Consider the following 20,770-nt stretch of genomic DNA (forward strand, 5'->3'; position numbering starts at 1 on the left):
TGGCTAATGAAACGGACTTTCTGTAACTGAGAACGCACGAGTACAATTCTAGACATGGTTGGAAATTAAGTTTAGGATACTTGTGTCAAACCTAAATCACAGAAGGTAAAGACAGATTCTAGCCCTGTTAGAATTAAGGTTCTTTTCCTTATTTTCAACATTTACTCAAGTCAAGAGACGCCTTTAAGCTTTATATGTTCTCACACAACCTGCTGAGCGACTTGAAGGAAAACCCAAACAAAGCTGGGACACACTGCTGTAAACCTGAACACACACACACACACACTCTTGCATTCACACATACTGTACACACACACACACACGTATGAATAATTTACGAAACAAATATGCATTAATGAATGCATGTGTTTGCACAAGCGCGCACGTGCAAACACAGATGTCTGTCATAAACCCACACAAACACGACACAGCATAAACGCCTATCAATAAATAATTACACTCTTCATTAGATGCTGCAGGTCAGCGTTTTGCGAATGCGCTGCGGAGATTTGTGTCCCGGACAACCGGGCCGGGGCCCCGCGTAAAGGGACGGCGCTGTTGGCTTTTTGACCCGGTTAAAGAGCCAACGGGGGAATCAGACTTTGAGAGCAGCGTTTCTTCTGAGCATTCGACATAAAGAAAAGATTGGATTTAGTGAATTGTCGTCTGATTCCAGCCTTTCTTGACAGATAGTCATTTATTTTAAAATGTGACATTCAAGTCTTTAACCCTCCAAAACTCACTGGCAGCTTTGAAAGGCATGTTATCTTTAAAATTCACTCGAGCCAGAATCTACAAACAGAACGAATGGAAGTAAAATCCCTTTATTTAAAAAAAAAAATCCCCCAAAATATACTGTCTGCACCGACCAGATTTTGTAATTCAACTGAGAAGCCATGGATGACTCAGCTCTGAAGAGAAAAATGTGACAGGAGCAAAAAAAAAACCAGCCAGAAACTGATCGAGGGTCAGTGGGTTAATCTAGCATCACTATTGATATTTCTGTTCATTATCAGCATGGAAATCTTACTCAGACTACTGCCGAGTTTCTGAGAAAAAGGTCACTTGAGATCCAACTCATATATCCTTTAAGTCTAAGCAGCCACAAGCTCCAAAACACTCCAAATCCATAACAAGCGGACACTCCCACGAGCCCTACAGCGGCCATTATTCTCTTTTGTCATGTGCTAGAGTTAACAACAAACACCACTGTGCATTAAATTTAGTTCACAGGCATCATTCATGTTGGAGAAATCCCCCCCCACACGTGGAATTTACGATAAATTAGGAAGATTTTACCGCAGGGCGAGCACCATGTGACTCAGCCCGAGGCAGAAAACATCACAAGACAAAAACATATGGGAAAGCGTTACAGCTCAAGTCATTAACATGCCTCGAGGTACGTAACATTTTGCTGTGTCATGCATCAAAATGTCTGAAAAAGGCAGGAGGGAAAAGTGCACCTCATCAAAAAATATTCCCCCCAATGGGCTGTATACTAGACAGCATTTGACAGCAATTCACCTCTGCGCTGCATGTATTTATCACTGTGCTGCGAAAAAATCCATCTTTACAAGTCACTTAATCTCCCACTGAGTTTTTTTTTTTTTTAAACAAGGGAGAAATTCTACCTGTGGCCAGAAATAACATCGTCTGTTTCCAGAGTAGTTTCACCTGCTCCTCGGGAAACAACGTCGATAGCAGGAAAATAGTCTAAGTAGCTCTTTTTTTTTTGTAGCTTGTCAGACTGTATTTATGTAGAGCAGCATATGGGGAATGATGTTTCATATAGTAATAATGCTCGTGCTTTGGGGAGCTCTTCAGAAAGAGCATTATATGACTGCAGCCATTCACTTGTAGTTAAGAGAAGAGCGGTAAACTGGGGATGTTTCTATGGAAAGACGCCAGATCTGAACCAATAATGGATCACCAGATGGAGCAGGAGATCGAGGAGATCCGTCAGCGCTACCAGGCCAAGAGGCAGCCCATCCTCGACGCCATCGACGCCAAAAAGCGACGGCAGCAGAACTTCTGAGACGGACCCGCGGCGCTCCTCACGGCGGCGACTGGAGAACCGACCTCATGGTTTCTGCAGCGGGCCGGAGGAACGTCAGGCTGTGCTGAGAGTTCTTCATCCTAATAACTGGTCGTGAGATGATGCAGCTGGATGCAGGGACACGTGATGATCACCACTCTGGATGTCAAACTGCTGATTTTGGTAAAGAAGAACTTCCAGAGAACTGTTCTCTGTTTGACAGAATGTTATTGACATGTACTGTTGTTTGATTTCAGATCCATGTTCCTTTTTTTTCTGCCCCCTTCTTGAGATAATCTGGAGCCTTTACGGGAGAATTAGTTTTCTTTACAACCTGTTGTATTTCTCATTACTGGTTTCACAAGAGCTTCCATTTGAAGGAGTGTGAATACCGAACTTGCATTCGTTACAGGAGTTGAAATTAAAGCTGATGTTGCTGTAAAGTCTGCACAGGGAGTAGGAAATTGCACAATTGCACCACAAGTTCGTACGACTGCAGACGTTGGACCTGGACTCTGCCTCTAACTGCTCCTGTTACCACCGAGCCCACTCTGGACTTCATCTCCCACATCTGTCGTTCCTTCAGCTTCTATCTTCTCGCGCGCCGTCTTCCCGTCAGCTGCCGCGTTTATCGCAGCTGCCCTCTCCCGCTCCTTGTCGACCACCGCTATGTCTGGTTGGTTAGCCAGCAGCTGCTTGTCAGTCTGGAGCTCCGAGTCCCCGAGGACCTCGGCTTTGGCGTTCTCCGCCACTTCGCATTGGTGCGTCCCATTGGGAGTTGGGAACTTCAAGCTCGGCACAGATGTTCCTGCACACTATCCCAGCCACTTGGTTATGCCCTCTTGGTGTTCACTGTCCCAGCTTGCATCTTGCATCCCCGCTGCTGGACTGTCTCGGGGGGAATCTTTGCGTAGGCTGCACCTTGGAACCCTGCTTCTATAGCTTTGGTGCTCGGGGCCTGCTCTTGTGCTGCCACGATCAGAGCCGCTGAGCTGTCATTCAGACCAGCTTTGTTCAGCCACTGGTAGCATCTCTTGATGTCAGCCCCTTCCCTCTATCTGCCAATGATACATCCCATTGACGGGGTTTGGTTTTCCATGACATGCTTTTATTTTACTGCACAGTTATTCCAAAAGCAAGTCACAAAGCATTTTTTTTTTACCACCATATAAAACCCCCACTGCCCTCACAAGTGTATTGTATATGCACGTATACCCGTCGTATAAAACAGATGCAGTGTTTTGGGCACATCGTGAACGGATAATTTTGCCACATCAAATATTAAGGTAATAATGCATTTCCTTGCGGATGATGCAAGTGCAGCCATTAGAGCCTCGCTTATTCCCCACCCGGCAGACCCAAAGCGAGATGCAGCGTGGGTGATCCATCCACTGAGACCCAGCAGTAATGAGACTAAAGATACAATGGAGAGATAGGGAGAGAATGAAGCAGTAAACGGACACAAATACATATACACACACTCAGTCACCAGCTGCCTGGAAGACAGAATACAAAATGCCACAGAAATAGACTATAATCCTGGCCAGCAGTGATCAACACTGATAAATATTAATAAACACTATTATGCTCTGAGAAAAATAGAGACAGAGCGAGTGAGAGAGGGAGAAGAGGTAGAGAGAGAGTGAGAGAGGGCAATAACAATAGAGGAGAATCTTCTTGCTCTCTGTTATTGCAGGCAATTTTCCCTCTGACGTCCACCTTGTGTTTTTGCACACAATGCGGACTCGCGTGCACGCTCTTATTATCAGCCCATTTTCCTCTGTTTGTTTTGTCCTGCTTCTTTGGAGGCCAGGATAAGAGGTGGGTACACACACAAATGAGCACTCAGCGAGGTATACCGAGAGGGAGAGATGCAGAAAAATCAAGATAAACCGAGTCCTATACTCACACACACAACGGATAGTATCTCTCTCTCTCTCTGTCTGAATCAGTCTCATTAGTCATGCTAAGGCTGTAGCGTTGCCGGGTCGGCCTGCTCGCAGAGCTGTAGAGCTGTGGAGCTGGACGGCAGCCCACAGCCAGAGAAGGTCACCCACCACTCAGTTTTAACTCCCGAAAGACCAACACCGGCCTCTTCCTGATAATGAGCGGACATAGAGATGCAGAGACCTGCGGTTTGAGACACGCCCGTCACAGCGTCGAGAGGAAACGCTCCCCGCGACCCGAAAAGTGCTCGAGACGTCTGACAAACGGGCGAGTCAGGTGGGAACACCTGCAGGAGGAGTTTTGTGAGAGCGAATTAAGGGAAAATCACACAGTCGACTTGAAGCTGACGAAGCAGTGAGCATATGTGTGAAGCTAGAAATGCGGCTTTATTTACCTGAACTCACTCTTCTTAGTCTGTGAGCTGCACCTGAGCTCAGTTACATCCTTAAACCTCTATTCCTTTGGTTTAAAAAAAGTGATACTACATTGGCCTGTTCCTGCATTTTAACACTGATGGACAATCACATCAGTTGCTTTTCATGACTATTAGACAAGTTCTAATGTTAGAATTAATCCTTATTTGTATGATTTCCAAGCCAATTCATCAATGTTTATGTATGATGGGCATCAGACATTTTTATTGCTGTTATGCTGATTCCGGCACAATGTGTGTGATCTCTGTTTATTAGGTTCAACAAGCCACTTCTGTACTATTTAGTGAGCATAAATCAAGCCATGCTTTACTGCTGACAACAAACCTGACCGTATTTATGTCCACCTCGCTCTCTCATGTCGAGGGCCGCCACAAACCAACGACTTTCTTAGTCAGCTGGACGTCGTTAATCCAAGTTATTAGCACATTTATGATATTAACCCTCTCAACCCCGAAACCTATGAGCAAGGTGGTTGAAAGGCATGTTGTTGTTTTTTTTAAAAAACAATCAAAATTACACCATTTATCAGGGCCAGAAACTGTAAAAACAGAAAATGACAGTCAGCAGCAGCATCAATCAGTAATGAATTAATTGTAACCTACAAATATTATTATTCTGCTGTCCCATGTGTCAATATAACCATTTCTGCATTTAACGTGGCTTAGTCTTTGTAGATTATGGCACATCTTCATTATGTGACCTCATGTGGGTCTCGTGGGTCGCCATTAACCTTCATGATGGCCCGTTGCTAGCTAAACCCTCCCGATGCTCCTTGCTTGACAACACGACCTGTCCACAGTCTGAGTGACCACCGCTTAGCGTTAAATACAAACCAGCTGCAGTCTTTCACCTCATCAAATAGCACAAAAGTAGGTACTACAGCTAATGTACAACACATTTTCTGACATGCATTTCCTTTATTTTCAGCCTAATCAATTGCAAAAATTGTAATCAGTGAAATTATTATTTAACAGCAGTCTGTGCCAAATCTCAGCCCATTGCTTGAGCAACCCCGTTTAGACACTCAAAAACTTAAACATATACATGACTGGCCCTCCTGCAACAGGAAAAGTAAACGTATTTCTCTTGTTCAATGAAACACAGCGATGATTCAAAGGGGCGACACTGTCATAGGAGCTCCATACTCAGCACTTAGAAAATGATTTTCTCAGGTGCTTCATACCGCGATAAAGTTTGATGGCTTCCAGGTAGAGAGGAGCGCCTAAGCGCTGACTGAGTGACCCGACCTTGTCGCGCGAAATGAGTCGCTGTGAAAGTTTCCACATGACACGGGCGCAGAGGCAACGAGCTGTCACCGCTCTCATCAGGAAACACTGAACATGCCTGTACGAGGAGATGATAAATTCATCACAACGGCGTCCCAGCGCGAAGCTCCGCCGACACGACCTTGATCGATCGCAGGCAGAACGACAGATGGCCATAAAGGACAATCATGTAACTGTACGCTCATTAGCATAATCACATGCACATACAGTACACTTTTATAGTACAAGGCCACATGGTGCTTGCACAGCACCGGCGGGCTCGTGACAGAGATGTTGTTGTTGTGTTGCGTAAGCTGTGACAATTTTAAGAAGGAATTTAAATGAGCAAAGATAACAATAACCTGCTGAGTGTGATTCTGTAATTTAAGACACATATTGTGTCCAGCTGACACTGACTTTCTCTCCGTTTAGCGGGAAAACATTGTGCAGTGCGGCACGAGTAGGAGGGCCCGGATCAGAGGTTAATAAAACATATGGGAGACAATGACAACAACGATACAAATCCAGCAGTGTAGACAAGGGAGTACCACTGCTGAGCTCAATTCAATAACAACTGAGGAGCCACCAATCTGTAAAACTAAAACAGATATAGATTTAACAACTCCAGTGTTGTAAATGTAGTTTTTGTCTCCCAACCTGAAACCCGCTGCAGCCCCCGACGTAACTCACAAGCTTACTGAGCGATACCGAGAACTTGGGACACAAAACCCATCGGCAGGTTCGAAAAGCATGTCGTCTTTTTATTTCATTAGATTTTCAACTTTGTGACAGCCCTTAAATCAGGGGTGTAATTATATTTGGCCTGTGACACAATACCAAATGACTACTAGAGCTGCCCCCGGTATTATACTGTACAGCGCATTCACCGCTAATACTACAAATCCCATAATGCCCTGTTGTTGTTTTGGCGCGTCAATCAGGACAGGACCCAGAAACTCCCTCTCCTCTGTGACAGTAGGCATAGCGACTTCACACTGTCACTGTGCCATTGATGTGTTTTTTTATTTATAATTTGATTTTGCATGTCTCCACTATTAAGTTATATATAATGTATGGTAATAACTTGTTCCATATTCAATGTTAAAGCAAAGTTTGTTTCGGTCCATATTAAAAGGTTCATTTGTTCAATGTTGGCCTGCGACTTTGTTCAGGTTTTAAATTTTGGCCCACTGTGTTTTAGAGATTGACACCCCTGCCTTAAATCATCGTCTATGACTTCCGTTTCATCTGAGAAACAAACCAAACCTTAGCCTTGCTTAGCCGACCCATCCCAGAGTGCAACACAGTCTTAGTTAGTGACATAATGGTACACCGTTGAACATGCTTTGGTAGCTTTTCAGAAGCAGCACACATCGGTTCAGTCAAATCATCCAGTGAGGGGCAACTCAACAGCTGTTTTCTGGTTCTTGAAGATGTTTCACTTCTCATCCAAAAAGGCTTCTTCAGCTCTGAAGTGAACTTTAAAAGCCTTCCAACTCCTTCCAGTTTTCTTCAACTAAGTGAAAATAAATCTGTTCAGTTCTCCAAAGTACACATCGTCCCTTCACTTCCCGTCCACGTGTCAAACCAGCAGCTTGGCATCTCAGTTTTACCGTTGGACGGTCATTTGTCAAGCACGCCACTAGCGTCCAATCAGGCCTCTCCCAGTCGAGAAGATCAAATACTTCTTCGCCCTCACTGACCTTGAGCATTTCCTTGTTTGTTTCCATCTTTCTCTATCCATCCTCCTTTCCCCATCCAGGCTTCCAATTATTCTCCATCTCTATAACTTCCCCTCACATCTTCCAGTCCTCCTCTCCGCCTGCTTCCCAGTTCGTCTTCCAACCCAACCCTCTATGCACATCCTCCCTTCCTTCCAATATTTGGAATTAAAGCCACAACTCCCACCTTGTGTCATTCCCCATCGCTCTGCTCCCACCTTTTTATCACCACATCGTCTCCCCTCCGCATTGTATTTTCAGATCACATCCAGGGCTTTGGCTTAACACGCTAAGTCACTCTATACCTCATCACTCAGCGGAAAGTCAAGGAGAGGGCAGAGAAAGATGGCGAAAGAGCAAAAGCTTGAGAGAGAGAGAGAGAGACGGCGACGAGAGGGAAGGAGCTAAAGAGCAGCGAAAGAAACAAGAGCGAGAAAACGGAGGAGGGTTAAAGGTCAGAACTAAAGACAAAGAAAAGAGGTCAGGAAAAAAAAAAGGAGTTGTGGGAGGGAAACAGAGTAAGAAGAAGAAGAAGAAAAAAAGAAGATAAAAGAAGGAGCGGTGGGAGAATGGGGTTAGTAAAATGAAAGAAATCTTTATGCAAATGATGGGACTGGAGTGAAAGGCATGAGAGAGAAGTAGAAGATGGAATAGCGGAGAGAGAGAGAGAGAAAGAGGAGCTGAAGACAGAGAGGTGGAGAGTAGTCCAGAGATTTATGGCAGGTTGTTATGGAGCACCGACTGAATAACAGAAGGTGAGGCCAGGTGAATTATTCATGAGGATACAGGGCTGTGAGTGTGTGTGACATGCGGGTGACAGGAGCAGGTGAAACGCACACACACACACACACACACACACACACACACACACACACACACACACACACTTAAGTCTCTCAGACACCCTTAGGCCAGCTCATCTATGAGTAAAAGCAGAGACAAGCCATCCACAACCCGGAGATGGAATTATTCCGCAGCAAACTGACAGCAGCTCAGAGAGACAGCTGTCCCGTCCTCAGACTAACTGAAGAGACATTTTTTGAAAAATATTAAAATTCATTCATGATGAGAGAGAAAAAAGAAAAAAAGAAAAAAAAAAACCTCTTTATCCCTCCAGCTCCTGCCAATGTTAGTTCTAAGAGATTTCTTCCAGAAGTACTTGACAACCAGCGACGGATTTATTCTAATTTAGTTTGTCTAGTTTCACATTTGGTAGGTTTACGGGGATTCGCAGCATTACACACTGTGTGTAACTTTGGCTATTGTATAGAAAATAGATGCTTCACTTTTGAATCCGTATAGCTCCCTCACTAAACATGCTGCCCACAGTATCACCTATAGTGCAGCATTTATTCCACACTTTGATTGCTTTGGCCTGAACAAAACTGCTTCCTACATTAACGAATATGTTGAGATTCATTCTTTCCGCTTATAGGTGAACCAGAGAAAGTCACGCGGATGCACAAGCAGCTCGTTGGTAATCTGCAATCCTGCCAGGGCGGAGACTGCCTTCAGGCTGTTTCCACACAGAGTTCTGGTTTGATTGTTTTTACTACCAAGAAATCACCTTGCACTTCATTAAGAAGTAGTAATCTGCATTTTCATCTCCAGAGGAATAAACAGAATTTCTAGTAAATGTTCCTCAGCTGAACAGACGTGTGTGGTTCTGACACACATCGAACCCGCTGCAGTGCTTTTGGTAGGATGCTATTCAGCTGAAGTAGAAACTAAGCTGCTTAAACTCAACTAAAAATGTCATATTCTGCAAAGAAGAAACAACACTTAACATGATGTGAAAGTGAAAACAACCGTATTCATACAACCACAAACTTCCTGGAACAATCTGTACAGACAGCATGATCCCCCAAAAACCCCCTCTGGAAGCTACTGACTTAAAGACTCACCGAGTTGATGCAGGCCAGCTCCTTGTTGAGCAGCCAGGGCAGGGAGAGTTTTCCTTCTCCTCTGTAGCACGACTGAATCCTCTCTTTAATCTTCTCCTTTATCTGCCTCATTGTGAACAGACACAAAGCCGACTCCTTGGGCGGTTTGGCTCTGTTCTTTTGACCCTGGGCGAATACAGTAAACAGAACCTCCTCGTGATCTTGAATGCCAAGCGAACGTGCCAAACGGGTTCCCGGCCGGGCCAAGTAAGCATCCTGAACCAAGCGGTACTCCACTCCGTCCTTGGTGCAGCCGATGGGGAATTCAACGTAGGAGTAGAACTTGGGATCGTCGACGCACAGGCGGACGATCTTAGAGGTGAAGAACTGCTCGCTGCTCGCGTCGGGCGAAGTGAGCTGGGTGTCGAGCTGCAGGGTGAGGTAATACACAAACTGCTCGCTGTTGAAGCCGTAGATGTAGTAGATGTCAAACGCGGGGAACTTAGAGAGCGTGTCTGAGGGAATCTTGAGCTGAGAGGAGACGAACTCATCCTGGTAGACGAAGCTGAACATGTCGGCGTTCTCCTCGTTGGACATCAGCTTGCGACTCGACAGCGTTGGGAAGTATTCAGATTTCCCGTCGATGGGAGTGCCGACAAAAAGCTTCCCACCGCCGCCGAAGATATCTGGGGAGATCACGACGCCGGACATGGTGCCTGCCTCGGCGACGCTGGATAGGTAGTGCTCTTTACGGTGGTGGGGCTCGCCGAGCTTGAATAAATCATCCAGACGCAGGAACTGGCATATTCCCTGGGAAGTACTCCCACATGCAATTAAGCGGTTGTGGGCCGCATCAAGTAGGAGGAGTTTATTGACATTAGAAGTCTGCACCAGCTCATGGGGGCAGGACTGGACGCCAGGCGGAGGGTAACAGCGAGGGTTGTCCGTGACAGGTCCGGTGACGTGGCTCCGTAGCTTGGTGAGGTTGCTGGACAGCTTGTAGATCCAGTTGACGGCGCCCAAGTAGACCTCTCCGGTTTTGTTGTGGACCACCAGATGCGTGAGACCTCCTTCCGGCGGGGAGAAGGAGAGGAGGGAAGATGGGGGAGGAGCAGTAGAGGTGGAAGTCATGGAGAGGGAGAGGAGGAGGAAGAGGATGGGAGGGATGAGCAGGGGCGGGTGGAGGTGGGAGGACATGGCGGTGAGGGGAGGGGGCGTGCGAGGAAGAAGGTGTGTATTTTTGATGGGGTGTAATCCTTTACGGGGTCAGTCAGAGCCTTGTAGGACTGCAGGGTGCACGGATACAAAAGAAGCGTTTCCGAGCAATCGACTTCTCCTTCCTTTTTTTTTTCTCCTCCGTTCTCTGCTGTTGTTTTTATAACCTCATCCCCCAATCCTCAGCCTCGTCTGCCACCAGCCCTGAGAAAAGGGAAAACAAAAGCAAAATCTTAGCAAACACAGATGTCAATATTTACATGGACTTGTGTTTTCGCACTTCCACGGATCTAACAAAATGAATTCATTCGTTTGTATCGGAATGACAGGACACTAAATATTCGCCCACGGACTCAGACTCAGAGGCCTCGTTGCTGCAATCCACAAAAAAAAGAGAAAAAAAAAAAAATTAGGGCACTATCGGCTTTGTTTTATTGACTTCTCGACTCTTGGCTCGCACCACTGTGTGGAGTGCATCTTTTAAAAAAAGACAGGGCCAAACATTGCTCCTCTGCGTATTGATTGTCTGGAGGTATTAAAGGATTCAGCAGACAAAGTCCACACAGAAACACATGCACACCTAAAAGGATGGACTTGAAACAGAACACGCATGTAGACGAGGAGACTTACACGCTACATACATACAAAAACATGCACAAGCATCGTGATAGCAGGCAAACATCCATAAATTACAAAGCAGGGCTGCACGGAGAATTCGAAAGTATATTTACTACGGAGCAACAGAGCAGAGAAATACAGGCAGCCTGCTTCTAAAAAAGAAAGGAGAGAGAGAGAGAGAGCACTGGTCCAAGCAGATAAAACAGGAGTCACAGTAAGAGGGAGCGAAGTGAAAGCTATTTGGCATCATACCAGTTCAATATAAAGGCAGCGGAGATGGCAGGAAAGATTGCCATAAGTGAAAACTAAGAAAAAGAGCCGAGGAAAAAGGAAAGCAAGATGGACCATCCATCTACTTCCCACTACGTCCATCCATCCAGCCGTTTTCTATATCCGCCTGTCCGACTCGGGTTCAAGGGATGCCAGGGGATTATCCCAGAATGCACTTGGGGACAGGCGAAGTTTTGTGAATCATGTGTTATTTGCCATAATTACCATCATTGTGCGATGAAGATGATGGATGACAGTTTTGTCGAGAAACACATCCTGGCTAGGGCTACAAATGTTGTAATGTTTATGACATTATCAGTCAAAAATGGATTAACTGTTAAAATAATGAAATACAGTGGACATATTGCAATGTTTTGATTTAAAAAAACTCCATCATGGGCTCGTTTACATCAATCACACGGCTATAGGAATGGCTGTAGGAACACTAGCCGGAAGCCATCAAGTGTTACAGAAGTCTGTCATGGTGGCCCATTGCTAACTAAACCCCCATAATGCTGATGGTCACAATAATCATTATCCAAATATGACACAACCACCATAAAACAACTCATTTACAGTCCAGCTCACTCACAGTCTGAACAACCACCTCCTTGGGTTGTATTAAATACTGACAAAATGCTGTCGTCTTTAAACAGTCGTTAAAAACACAAGAGGCCTGGTGGTGATGTCTCCACCTTCTGTCTTTTTAGTTTACATAATTGTACTTGGTTTAATTAGTGCTGGCAATTAATCATTCATCATCAACATCCCCAACCTTTGCTAAATAGAATTCCAACAGAAGCAGATTCCCTTTTGTTGCTGTAAATAGCTTCAAAAAGACACTAAATTGAATTGTCCTCTAACCAGCCCAGACTGGTCACTCTGCAGTAGACCTGGTCACCGTGCCCAGGCACATCTTCCTCTAACGAGCAAACCACAACCAAAAGGTAATCATCCAGTCAACCAAATAATTTCATTCATTCTCTGTGAAAGGGAAACGATGCCATGCAAGCTGGAAATACTCGCAGCGTTTGCCATGTGAGAGTTAATCCGTTTGGCTAACGGCGGTGATCTTGATAAGACGATGCCAGTAACAGGAGACGGGAAAACGTCCTGGTTTATTAAAGATTTACATGAAAGTTTATTAAACAAATGTGACAAAATGGATAGTCTTCTAACAGGTTGATGAGTCCGGAGGCAGCCAGCTTAAGGTTTGTTTCTTCTCATTATGGTTTAACAGATCGGCCTCCCTGCCAGGTTTGTCGTACTGGTCCACTGCGGTACTGCAAGCGGTTCAAAGGCTACCCACATTCAGAGCCGTCCAACATTCTTTTTATTAGTTCATTGGTTCATTGGGGCGACTCAATACCAAGCACAAGGCATAGGCTTGTTTCATAATGGAGTTTGGTCAGCAAACTATTCTTGTCTCCTATTTCTGCTGCTCCTTACTCCTCCCTTTCATTACATTCATCCCTCTCTCTCTCCCTCGCTCTCCTCTCTCAGAAAACTTCTCATCAATAGTGTCTTTCATCTCGAGCCCAGCCGTGATTACAGTGGCCCAGATGACGATGCTGTTGCCTCGTCCCATCAGGACAATGCGGCCACTGTTAGCATCCTGGACACACACACACTCATACACAAATGTGAACATACAACACACGTACAGTATGCGGTCAGAAGCATTTCTAAACACTCTCCTGCCTTCATTGTGCCCTCGACGCACATAAATTCAACCGACATGAAACGGACATGCCCACACACACACACTCGAGACGCCGCCCGTGCACAACAAACCAACACACTTCATGGGAAAAGACGCATGAAACATTCACGTATTGTACTAAACGACATGATAAGAGCGGCTATTTTTCGCAGCATTTTTATCTCACTCCCTCTGATGTGCTTTTTCTATAAATAAGTGAGAACCGGGCGGCTCCGGCTGGACTCGGCGGCCGCGCAGCTCCGGCAGCCGGCGGAGTCTCGGCGATGTCTGGAGCTGTGTTCGACTAAACTGGGACAGAGAGATGAGAGGAAGGAGGAGGACGTCTGTGAGCTGAATAAACAAGTTAGCGATTTAAAAAGTCTCCCTTTTAATGTCGGAATTAGATCAGAAGGGGGAGAAAATGGCTTTCACGGATGAGGGAATTTGTTAGGAAAGTGACCGAGGATGCGCAAATGAAAGGAAAACAAGACGGAAACATGGAATATTTAAAATACTTCTGTTGTTGCAGTCCTAATTTAAACAGCCGTGTGTGTGTTTACTAAATTGTGGATGAACTCACATCATGTATTCATCTTGTATATTTACATATATGTACATTAGCATCCATCCATCCATCCATTTTCTATACACCGCTTAATCCTCACTAGGGTCATGGGGGGCTGGAGTCTATCCCAGCCGACTCAGGGCGAAGGCAGGTTCACCTGGACAGGTAACCAGTCTATCACAGGGCTACACTTAGAGACAGACAACCAAGCACACTCACATTCACACCTACGGACAATTTAGAATCACCAATTAACCTCAACATGTTTTTGGACTGTGTGGGAGGAAGCCGGAGAACCCGGAGAGAACCCACGCTGCACGGGGAGAACATGCAAACTCCACGCAGAAAGATTCCGGTGCCCCCACCGGGGACGCGATCTGCCGTCCTTTTTGCTGCAAGGCAACGAGCCACCTTGCAGCCCATATGTACATTAGCAGAATAGTTAATTTCCACCAAAACAAGTCCCCCCTCAAGCACAATGTTGCATCAATACTTGTGATTGGTTTAAAGAAATACAAACAAGCAAAAGCATTTTTTTTTCCCCCCGAACAGCAGAATGATAATAGCTGCAGCGAGTCCATTCTCCAGCGCTGACACAGCAGACCTGACTATATGAGACTACCCGGCCTCTAAGTTTCTTGTTGAAAAAATCATTTAAAGCCACATCTAATCAGCAAAAAAAAAATATGTGACAAAATATCGTCACTTGATATATTATATCATTAATTCCTCTCAAGCTGATCAGCATCTTATCTGATCCAGGAAAAAGCCTGAATTATTCAGGCCTTCACGACTGTGTGTGTCGCGGCGGCGGTGCGTCAGGGCCGTCCTGAAGCCCACCTGCCACATCAGATGAAGCTGTGGAGGCGTTCAGGTCTGTCCCGAGCTGATTTATTGCTGTTGGCACATCGATTGCACACACAGCCGCAGACCTTGGCCAAACACTTAGGCAAATTTATACACACCACTTCTTTAGCATGGAGCTCACATCCATGCCTGCTGGCCTCGCTCTCTGTAAGTCTGTGTGTTTGTCTATGTGCAAGTGTGCATCAGTTCAATCTTATTTACTCCTCAAACACACACCGACACACACGTCCGGACACGTCGGCCTGAACATAAACTGCATGTACACACACACAGTAAAGCGAGACTGTACAGACCACAGGCAGAGTACAAACATTTACATTGATCCCTTTCCATTTTAATCACACCTTTTTTTTTTCTTGGACAAAGTGCAGCGGAGAGAGAAAACATCGGAGACATGAGCTGGATTGAACTACCTGGAACCCTGACCTACATTTATTACCCTTCTGATTAAAACAAGTGAGCCTAGAGGTTTGGGTTTCTACGTATAATCACTGGCATAATCGTGTTGCTGAAGCTTAAACAGTTTTTTTTACAGCCTGTTCTCAAAGTTCCAGTTATTTTACACCTTGCACTGAAAGCAGGAGTTATTTAACCTTTAACCCCGTTCGCAGCCGACCTTTCCGAGCGTGTTTACAGCTAATCAAGTTGTTTAACCCGAAGAAAACATCTCGGTAATTGAGAGTCTGATTTAAAAGTAAATGTGCATTGGTTTTTAATAAGCAGGCCGATCATGGGAAAGCAGTCCCCTCAAGGCGGGATCAGCTGTTGGTAGTCTGTGGAGACACAAACTGTAGTGCAGCTGCAAAGTATAGCGCAGTCTGACCTGTGGAGCAAAAAGGACTCTAATGATAAAGTTCAAAGTTAGATTTAGGTTCATTTTGGGTTTTTTTTTTTATCCTATTCTGCACAAATTTGAAGTCATTTTGGACAAGTCTGAGTTGTTTTGGGCACATTTTGGGACATTCTTTGGACATTTCGTTGGACTAAATACGTGATGTGAAGACGTCTCAGTTTTATAGCCAATAATCCACAGATTCATTTATTGTGATGTGAATTTTCTGGCTGTAAATCTGCAGTTTCACCTCCAGCATCAGTTCATGAACAGACAGAAGGTTTGTTTTTTAACAGATTCATTCATTTTGGACAACTGAAGTCATTTTATCCTGGACAAATTCCAAGTAATGCTAAGTCATTTGACATATTTATTTTATTCTGGATAGTTTTTGAGCCATTTTAGGCCAATTTTACTCATTTTTAGACAAATTTAAAGCGACTTTGGGCAATTTGTATTGTTGATTATTTACTCTGGGCAAATTCTGGGTCATTTGAAAACATTTCAAAACTAATCGCATGCAAAATGTGGACAGTTTTCAGCTCATTTTAGATGATCGAGTCACTTCTGGACAATTTTGACTCATTTTTAGACACGTTTAAGGTATTAATGAGCAGTTTTGCTGGGATTCCTGTGATTCATTTTGCAGATATAAAAGGTGAACAAGAGCTAATCCTTCCTGGCAGGAGTCTGTCTGAGAGTTAAACATGAAACAGAAACAAAACTACAAACAGCTGTGAATAATTCAGCTCTATACTAATATACAGTGCAGTGTTTCCATGGATTCATTAACTTGTACTTGTTGTTTTTCTATTTAAACGTGAAGAAAACAAAGTCAGCGTTGAGCGTTAAGACAGGGCTCCAAACCAAAATGGTCAAATACGCAATCATTTTTTGAGAATGTGATTTCAAACTTTACGTTGCTGCATTCGTGCGAGTGCATCACAATCATTAGACTCACTGTTGCCTCTCTTGGAGGCATGAAAATCTACAGTATCACAATACACAGCGCAGCACAAGGCTGCAAAACTCAAATTAACCCTCTACAGGGCACTCATTCAAATACTTGGACATTTAAAATGTATTGCTCCTCCTGACCAGGTTGTTATTGAAAATGAAAACCAGCTCTCAATAAACCTACCTGGTAAGATAAAGGTTAAATAGATAAATAAAACTGTTATAGGTGGATATAAAAAAGAATTGTTGTTTTTCTTTTTTGACTTTCCAAAACAGTTTCACATGTAGGCTGCAAATAAAAGTCAAAGCAGTAAATGATTCCTTGCCCAACTAGGATTTAAAAAAATAAATAAATAAAAATTCCAAGTATTATGTTGATAAATTATTATGTGGAAAAATACACATATAAAGGTGAAATCACCAGTCAGATTTAAAATATTAATCTGGCTCACTCATGATTGGTCAAAGGCCATAGTGACTGTGTTGTGATGTAGCCTGACCTTCATTGATTGGCTGGATGAAGTCACATGATTCTGCTCCCTGCCATTTTTAACGCCTGAGGAAGTTACCATATATGGTCCCTTGCCCATATATGGTATTGGTATATTGTAGTCGTATTAATGTTTAAAATTCTCCTAGAAAACCGCCAACTTGGATAAATCTGACAATAGGATTTAATTTTTTCAAAGTCTGCTGCAGTAGCTAAGTGGAGACTAGAAGCTTCTCTGAACACAGTTAGCATCTATCAGAGCTTGCATTTCAGGAGTTTAGGGAACATCAGTCAACCACAGTACGTGCTGGTGTGGCTGAGAAAGTTGCACCAGTGCTGCCAGCGGAAAAGTTAGTCTGAAGCCCTACAAAGTATAAGTGGTACACAATCCATGATGTAGTGTTGTTGTGATGCTCAGCTGCTGGTCTCTGAATTTGCCAACAGTCGTGTTAATGGACTCTTAGCTGCGTGAACACACATAAACTGCTGCTTTAAATCCCCACAATAGCCGGTAGGTGCTCTCTGTGCTCCGGCCAGCAGCGTCATCTTCTTTACTGGGAGAACCACATCACACCGTTTCACTTTGTTTCACTCATTTACCATCAATCAAAGCACGCCGTCGCTGTCGGCTAACTCACTTTTACTGCAGTGCTGTCACTCTGCTCGGGAGGTTTTGCCAAATGTTTAACATTCTCCTCCCGTGGACAGATTTTCCAAGTGGCCTTTTTGTAGTTAAAAAGTGTTAAACTAATTAGTGTCAACAGCCAGAAAAGCACAATCAGTGCAGCAACACGATGAAAGATGGCTCATAAAAATTTGTTACACCACACTACTCGGTGTAATAGCTATGATTAAAACATAAGATGAAATGTATGTGAGCGCCGGGATCGGAACGACGCCATATAATGATTCATAAACTCCTGATAAACGCAGGATCTATTTTTATGTCAAAACAACAGCAACAATTATGGATTAATAAATAACTGAGAGTATCTGGAAAAGTGTGCTGCAAGGAGTTCTAATTCTGTAAAAGTCTGCTGTGAGGCCTCTTGACGCGACGCACCAAATCATTTGCTTGGATGCGGCGAGACGGACGTGATGAAAGCGTGCGCGCAGAATTTGATCTGATCAATTCGCTTTCTAACTGCAGGCTCCCTTCAACAGATGGTCGCAAAGTTAAACCGCGGCGCAGGTCAGACGAGGACAGCGTAGATGTGAGAACAGGGGGCAGGAGGCGGACACGCACTTGAACGTGAGGAGATTTCTATTTGGAATCCATTTTCCAAAAGGCGTAATATTGACAAGTGCTAATACTGCAGACTGTAGTCGGCTCACACCCGCCTCTCCTGGTTTTTAACAGACGGACAGAGATAAGGGAAGACAAGAAGGGAAAGGAGAGGATGATTTATGTACGGTTGCTTTCTAAAAACAAGTGCTACATCTGCCACTGCTGAGAATAAGCATATTAAAATCTGCTTAAAATCGCAGAATTAGGATGCTCCGCGGAGCTCCAGAAGTTGCCTGAGTATCATTAAAATTTAATTTTTATTTTTTTTCAGTATCAAAGTAAAAAAAACAGTCAAAGTTATGTGTACATCCGCGGGGGAAACCGGCCAGCAGGAAGCGGCCGACAGCTCATCCGGCGTCCGTTTAGCGGTTTGCCAAAATGTAAAGAAACGTAGGCTTTTTTTTGTGGTGAGTCATGCATTAGGCGAGCGGTAAATGCGAAGTCCACGCCAGGCCTGCTTGACTCAGATGGCACGGGATGATGTATTTAAATCAGATTCTGTTATTTTTCTGTCTTTCGTGCAAAAAAATAAACGGCTGATGTCAACATGCCACGACATCCTAACTATGTGGACGCTGCGGTTGTGCTTGTGTGTGAAAGTGTGCGACGCTGAAGGAATACAGAGAATGAATGAATACAGAGAATGCAAGTTGGATTATGTGTGTGTGTGTGTCTGTGCACATGTGGGCTGCTGCATCATGCAGCGGGGACACAGTGGTTCATTTACAGTCACATTCCACGACCGACACACTAACCCCGGAGACAGCTGCATGCACACTGCGCACGGCGGTGGGAAAACCAGCACACTGCACACACACACATACACACCAACACACACACACTGCTCAGTTATATGGGAATCATTCGGCATAAAATAATTCCTTGTGGTTGAACACAATGGAATATACACACTCACAAACGCACACTGTGGTATTCCAATAACTAAAGGAATTAACAAGAGGAAGCAGGCAGTGCAGTAACCCCGCTTAAGTATGCAAATACATGTATGCATACATTTGTTTGGAAGGGAGCACACACACTTACATAAACACAGGAACCAACACGTTTATTTTTCAAGCTGACAGGTGCAGCTCAGCCATCACTCATTCAGGAAGTGCAGTAAAATCCACAGCGAACAGAGCTAAGTGGATGAGCCTTAATCATTCTTAATCTGACTGAGTCTCCTCTACACTACACTATCTGCGAGCTCTCCACAGCGGAGAGGGGGGGGGTTTAGGGATATTTCAGATAAAACGAAATCCCCGACATGTGCCTTCATTCACACGCTGCAACGGAAAAAGAAGGAAAAAAAACACACGATTTTATCTAATTAAATCCTCGCGTGAACTCATTCTTTCACAGAAAACGGCGCCGAAAGTAAACTCACTGATGAATCAAAGCAGGTTTATAAAATGAAAACACTTTCCAGGTACGAGTGGGTGCTAAACTATTGGACACTCCATTCATAACAGTATGAAAATTTGATAAACACATGGGATGTATTTACTGTGGTCCCGCCCCCGCTCATTAACAGCCAATCAGAATCCTCGATAGCAGAACTCCCTGTGAGTGACACGTAAACAACCAATCATTAAGCGTGTTGTGTCAGCGCATCATAAAAGTGTGAGCCAGAGCAAGAAATAATCCCTCAATCACTTAAGACTTTCTATATTCACTTATTTACTGCATCTTATTGATGTTGGGTCACGTTACCTCAAAGCTGATTTTAACTGCCAACAATTAAATTGCAATAAAGCCAAAACCCTCCCTCAACCCGGGTTAATCCTAAGGAATTGGGGAAAATTAATTAAGGGCCTTCAATCAAGAAAAACAAAAACCACAGGCCCCAAAAAACCCAAAAAAAAGGAGCTCAAATTAAAAAAAACAATAAAAGGCATTAATAATCAGTGATATTGACAGAAATGAAACATATTCTTTCCCTGCCATATTTACAGGATTTATTTAGCGTAAACCTTTTGTGTAATTTTCTTTTTTTTGTTGCTGTATTTGGGTTATTTCAGTGCCTCACTCATGCGTTTATCGCTGCTCTCACCGGGCCAGTCACACTCCCATTAGGGGAAGCACTCGCTATTAATTTTATACATGTAGGTGGAGAGGGTGATAATGATTGCATCAACGCAGTGAGAGTTTTCCCAATTGAGGGGGGAAAAAAAAAAAAAAAAAAGGTGACTCATGCCTCTCAATCCAAACACTTGTTATAAGGTAGTGAGTGGGGGGGAAATTGCTATGTGTGATATTACAGTAGGCTTTCCTGAACATCATTGTAACCTAATGACTCAAAGAAAGAGACTTGGTTTTGATTAAAATGTCATATTTTGGGATTTATTTCATCTTTGGAGAGTGTGTCTGTAACAAAACTAGTTACAGTTAGCTTGAAAATGCTGCCAAAAAAAGAGAAACTACTAATAATGTAGTAATTTAGTGTGGGTTTCTTAATAAAGATGACAATTTTTAGAAATAGAAACGACAAAACAAAAAGGAGCATGTAATTTCCAACTTTTTGATGGTCCTTGAAGTGCCCATCTGTGACAACCACTCCATCTGGAAAGTTAATTTAATTTAAAATTGATATATTAATTCAAAAATCACTTCATTCTTCGTGTCTCATTTTAAAAATTCATCAAATATTTAGTTTTTTTTTCACTATTCTGTAAAAAAAA

The 20,770-nt window shown here is 43.8% G+C and overlaps 1 protein-coding gene across 1 annotated transcript in view; it reads right to left on the minus strand.

Annotated features, from left to right (window-relative positions):
* The window catches only part of LOC103352828 (plexin-A1-like), a 33,123-nt gene extending 22,641 nt beyond the window's left edge, over positions 1 to 10,482 (minus strand). The window contains exon 1 of the mRNA XM_008275499.1: positions 9,307 to 10,482. Within this exon, the coding sequence (XP_008273721.1) occupies positions 9,307 to 10,482 (1,176 nt within the window). The remainder of the gene's footprint in view (positions 1 to 9,306) is intronic.
* Between the last annotated feature and the right edge of the window lie 10,288 nt (positions 10,483 to 20,770).

This window comes from Stegastes partitus, unplaced genomic scaffold (genome assembly GCF_000690725.1).
Source record: "Stegastes partitus isolate 25-593 unplaced genomic scaffold, Stegastes_partitus-1.0.2 Scaffold53, whole genome shotgun sequence".
NCBI lineage: Eukaryota > Metazoa > Chordata > Actinopteri > Pomacentridae > Stegastes > Stegastes partitus.